This window comes from Maniola jurtina, chromosome 23 (genome assembly GCF_905333055.1).
Source record: "Maniola jurtina chromosome 23, ilManJurt1.1, whole genome shotgun sequence".
NCBI lineage: Eukaryota > Metazoa > Arthropoda > Insecta > Lepidoptera > Nymphalidae > Maniola > Maniola jurtina.
Window position 1 is genome coordinate 3,387,570 of NC_060051.1, and position 6,000 is coordinate 3,393,569.

General features: G+C 34.5%; 1 protein-coding gene across 1 annotated transcript in view; it reads right to left on the reverse strand.

Annotated features, from left to right (window-relative positions):
* LOC123877240 overlaps positions 1-5,265 on the reverse strand; it is a 120,824-nt gene extending 115,559 nt beyond the window's left edge. Inside the window, exon 1 of the mRNA XM_045923793.1 lies at positions 5,098-5,265. Within this exon, the coding sequence (XP_045779749.1) occupies positions 5,098-5,164 (67 nt within the window). The 5' untranslated portion in view covers positions 5,165-5,265. The remainder of the gene's footprint in view (positions 1-5,097) is intronic.
* Positions 5,266-6,000: the final 735 nt, after the last annotated feature.

The following is a 6,000-nucleotide window of genomic DNA, read 5'->3' on the forward strand; positions in this document are numbered from 1 at the left end:
TACGAGTAGGTATATTCAACTTCTCGCGGGATGAATTAGGTAATTAATTAATTAATTTACACTTCATTGATATTATGCATGTATTTTTTTTAATTATAAAGTGCTGACAGCAGTAGATACTTTACTAACATTACAATCTAGACAACGAGTAAAGCTAATTATGTTAACCTAAACTTATAAAAGTACTTATATCTAAGAATCGGTCCGTTGACATATTTTAGATGATTTTAGTTTATAGTTACTTTTTATTTTAAGACACTTTGTTCTTGTGTTCTTTAAGTATTGTATGTGTTGTATGTATGTATATATACTTTATTGCACCACAAAACATAAATGACAGGTTACAAAAAGAAAACATAAAATGTAGGTACAAAATTATATGAACAGGCACATAATATCTGGCCAAAAGATGGTTAGGTATGAGCCGCGCAATTTGACATTTACCGCGATGACCATTCACCCGGTGTGCAAATGTTGCCTCACAACTCACGTTGATTTACAAAGATTCCGCTCGTTAAACGGCACCTTATTGCTAAACACTAGAACTATACGAAAAATATTTCTTTTGTTATAATATTATGTAAAATATTTATATAGTGCGTAAAATTTGCGAAAGGACTTGCCTTGTTTATCGTACTTTTTTTTTAAATTCAGGTACAAGTTAGCCCTTGACTGCAATCTCACCCGGTGGTAAGTGATGATGCAGTCTAAGATGGAAGCGGGCTAACCTGGAAGGGGTATAACGGTTTTTATTAACCCCATACCCCTTTTGGTTTCTATATGGCATCTTGCCGGAATGCTAAACCGCTGGGCGGCACGGCTTTGCCGGTAGGGTGGTAACTAGCCACGGCCGAAGCCTCCCACAAGACCAGACGGGAGATTCAGAAATTATAAATTTAACAATTTCGACCATCAAAAGGAGTACAATTGTACCTACTTTGAATAAATGATTTTGACTTTGACTTTGACTAAAATTTCAAACACCTGCTGGGATTCGAACCCGGATCCTTCCTCTAATAAGACCACAGCGCTTGCCAGGGAGGTTGCTTTGCCTAGACAGTTGACAAAGAGCAAATATGGCGAGTCCTTTTTCAAATTATATGCTAATAATTTAATTAATTAGGAACCATAGACGGCAGAATCAGTCACTGTTAAATAAATCTTTGAATAGAAACAATATGAGAAGAACAATATACCTACATCTATGAGATTTCGGAAGAAAACATTCATTAGGTAAACTAGGTGTACTATATTTTTTTTAAATGACTAATTAGCCCATAATTGAAAACGCTAGTTCTCATATAGAAATCAATTGAAGTCATAGAAACCTAAATATTGTATGTAAAGGGAATAATATTATAGTTTATCAGTCATTGAACCTGACTAACTGAAAGTTTAGTTTAAAATTAGAAACTTTATAAATGTTTGTGAAGTGATATACCGACTAACTTTAGTATCAATGCAATTTGATATGCAGGATTTTTCATTTCATTTCATACGTAGACACCAATGAGATTTTCAGAAAACTCCAACAGAACGAAAATAGAGTGGGTAAGAGTGGGTCAGACCCACAATAGATTAAGCTAACAATATTAATTAAAGGTAAACCTGTTCAATCAATATCTACTCTGTATAAATTGTCGATTGAAAATTACTCTTAAATGTTAAATTAAGTGATAACAATTAAAATTGCATAAACTTAAAAAAACATATCATTTGCAACTTCATTCTTCAAATTTTTATTTACCTACAATAATACAACAAAACATGTTTTTCATGATGTAATAAGTAAATAATTATTTGTTGCACTTATGCATCATTAACATTTCAATAGTCCGAGATTCTTTTCATTTTTTAACCCCCGACCCAAAAAGAGGGGTGTTATAAGTTTGACGTGTGTATCTGTGTATCTGTGTGTCTGTGTATCTGTGTATCTGTGTATCTGTCTGTGGCATCGTAGCGCCTAAACGAATGAACCGATTTTAATTTACTTTTTTTTGTTTGAAAGGTGGCTTGATCGAGAGTGTTCTTAGCTATAATCCAAAAAAATTGGTTCAGCCGTTTAAGAGTTATCAGCTCTTTTCTAGTTTTCTTGTAGAAAAGAAGGTTAGATAACCGTTAGGTTCATAATATGTTATGTCAATTGACAAATGTCAAGCTGTCAAGATGGACGTTGCCTAAATACATAATTATTTATTTGAAAATGATGTTTTGGAAAACTCAAATACTTTAGATCGTAGGCGCGGAATAGTCCAAGAAAATCAGTTCAGCCGTTTGAAAGTTATCAGGTCTTTTCGGTCTTTTCTAGTTACTGTAACCTTCACTTGTCGGGGGTGTTATAAATTTTTAATTTACACTTGTTTACGAAATTCGTTGAATATTTGACATTTGACTTAAATGGAGTACCTACTTACATTGTGTAACGCATTTTTAGAGTTCCCGACCTCAAAAAGAAAAATTTATTGTATTTTAAAAAGTGAAGACAAATTCGTATGCTTGTGTGTGACACACGCATAAAAACATAAACTATGTAGAGTGTAGACCCCTAAGATACGGGCTCTATTGGCCCCTAAGATATGGGCTCTCCTAGTTTTGGGGCCAGGACTGTAACACAAGTTATATTATGTAACCAAGTTTTATATTTATTAATATTCATTTAATAAATAAAACTTGATTACATATAACGGTTATTAATAAATATTAATTTCATTACATTATGTAGGATAGATATTGGCGCGGGGTTTATGTGCCTTTTGACACCTTCGAGCATGCTTCAAAAAATGGCAACCCTTTACTATGATTTAGCAAAATATAAAAAGATGTAACAGTGCATTCGAAAAATTTTAAATGTCCAGAAAAACCAACATTTTAGTCCATTTGTTCAATAACAATAGGTAAAATAATGTGGTGTCTTTAAACGAAGAAAAAGCCAAATCCAATCATATAAAACTAACAATTTTACTTAATTAGGTATACTTTGAATAAATGATTTTGAGTTTTGAGTTTTGAATGTTATATCTTAGGTATAAGTGCATTATATTCTAAATTGACCAAAGCACGTCTAATTTTTTTTTTTAAAGAATATTAGCCATGTTAAATGACTAATGTTCACCTTTCCTCTCCAACTAAGCGTCAGGCTTGTGCTAGGAGTAGGTACGACAATAGTGCAACGAGCGGGGTTTGAACCGTCGACCTTTCGGTTTTCAGTCCATTCCTTTACCGGTTGAGCTATTGAGGCTCTTGAAATTCGTAAATATTGGTTGATAAAGGTGATAACACTTAATATCTTATGAGATATTTTCGCATAAACAACTCTCAAAACGATAACTTATAGTAACAAAATAAAACCAAAAAAATTTTGTATGATTTCAATAAAAAGTTGTCGCCACTGACAGAAACAAGTGACATTAGACGTATTTTCGTATATACCAGTTCCTATTTGTGTAGATTTTAATTAATACTGGTATCAGAAGGCCGTATCACATCTACTTATTACCTTTCTCTTTCTGACTAGCGTAAAGCGTTTTTTTTTTTTTTTTTTGTTGACGCTGGGGAATGCATTTACGCATCCCCCCCGGAGGGAGGGTATGTGGGACTCGCCGGCCGAGAGGCGACCGGAATACCCACTAAACCCCAGCGGCGCTACTGCGCGTCGCCTGGCGACTGGGTCACGGGAACGGCCGAAGCAAACAACCGCGACCCAGCCAGCGACGTCTGCCAAGGCAGACCCTGGAGTAAAGCCTTTATAGTTGAAGTAAAATTAGTATTAAGAGGGCCAAGGCGTAGAGAGTAAGATATTTTTAACCCCCCGACCCAAAAAGAGGGGTGTTATAAGTTTGACGTGTGTATCTGTGTATCTGTCTGTGGCATCGTAGCTCCTAAACTAATGAACCGATTTTAATTTAGTTTTTTTTTCAAAGGTGGCTTGATCGGGAGTGTTCTTAGCTATAATCTAGGAAAATCGGTTCAGCCGTTTGAAAGTTACCAGCTCTTTTATAGTTTAAAGTCTACGATGCCACAGACAGATGCACAGATATACAGATACACACGTCAAACTTATAACACACCTCTTTTTGGGTCGGGAGTTAAAAAAAAATTTTAAAAAGATTTATTTCTATTTGAAGCGAACGAGATCTCAGTAACGCGTTGATGTCTTTTCTAGGAGAGCTTTTCATTGTATTTAGTGTAGTTATTTGTTGTTCGTTAAATTAAACTCTGTCATTTTTAACCCCCGACCCAAAAAGAGGGGTGTTATAAGTTTGACGCGTGTATCTGTGTATCTGTCTGTGGCATCGTAGCTCCTAAACGAATGGACCGATTTTAATTTAGTTTTTTTTGTTTGAAAGGTGGCTTGATCGAGAGTGTTCCTAGCTATACCTAATCGAAAAAAATCGGTTCTGCCGTTTGAAAGTTATCAGCTCTTTTCTAGTTTTCTTATAGAGGTTATAGTGTCGGGAGTTTTTTTTAATTTTAAGTTATTAAATACTAAAATGCTAATTTCAAGTGACATTTATGTTATCCACGACAGCAATTTAAAACATGACGATTAATTTAAAGTCATAGAACTTTTAATAATGAAGTATTCATATAAGACTCTACCAACGGTTCAGAATGAAAAATTCTACTGAGAAGAGCCAGCCTAAATTCATTAGGTGCTCTTTTTTAAAATTAAATCAATATTATGTAATAAGCTACGAATTAGTTTCTATGTCAAGGTTTCTTAATTCAGAATCAGAAAACCTTTCAAAACGTACAATACTCAAAAAGCTTTCGTAAAAAGTGTGTCAACATAATGGCTATTTTACGTATTTTTAAAATGAAAGTAATTAACTTTTCCAGTACAATTGTATTACACACAACTTTTAAATCAAAAAAGTAATAAAAAGTATGTACCTAATCAACAAGAAAACTTGTGGAAAATGTTTCTTAAGGAACGCTTCTATTTAGAACGTTTTGCAACTTCAATACCGTAGATTAGAAGTAAGTCTAAAAACTTAACATTTAAGTCCATTACATAAAACCTTTTTATCCGTTCGAATAAAAAATTGCCCAACACGGAGCTTTTGCAATCGAAAATATGACATTTGAGATCCTTACCTTGACACGTCAGTGTTGAGAGAAGTATAGGGACAGAGAACAAAATAAACACATAGTATCTGGCCATTTTGTCACAAACTTTCGATTATCATTTCACTCGCACTTTCATATGTTTCACAAACTACCAGGCTTATCGGGACATCGTTAGATGTTGCGCGGTCGACAGTCGGCGCTTGACTGAACGTTCCTCCGTGGGGATAGGTTTCGTGCTTTTTCTCGCCTTCGATGCAGTGGTCGTGCACCGTGATATGCTTTTTCAGGAAAAGCTCGGAAATGAATCTGCCACTTACATATTACAAAAGCGGTCTAATGTGTTTAAAACGTAACCCTTCTACTAGAGGGGACCAGAGTTCAATCTCGGGTATTTGCATCTCTAACTTTTTGGAAATATGTGCTTTTTAGGGGTCCGTACTTCAAAAGGAAAAACGGAACCCTTATAGGATCACTTTGTTGTCTGTTTGTCTGTCCGTCTGTCGGTCCGTCGTGTCTAAATCCTTCTTACTCTGGAGGAGATCCATTTTCAGTAGTGGGCCAACCATGAATTGTCGATGATGATGAAGATGGTATTCAAACAGTAAAACTGACTAACTATCATAACATATTCATGAGCAAGTTTGAGCTTTTCATTAGCTGTAACTAATGTAGATTCCTAATGAAAAGGAATTTTAAGAAATCCCAAAGGATTTTCAACATTTTATTGTTTTAAAATACATGAGTTTCTTTCAAATATGTTATAAAATTAGCTCTATATTCTAAAGTACATAGTACATTAGATTTAGAGAATAGAGTTCAAAGCATATACTAAAGTAGGTACTTTATCTCAGCTCAAATAATATCCTCTACAATGATTTTTCCCAAGAGAAAGTAAGTACGTAAACGTTTACGAAAGTGATTGCAAAACTC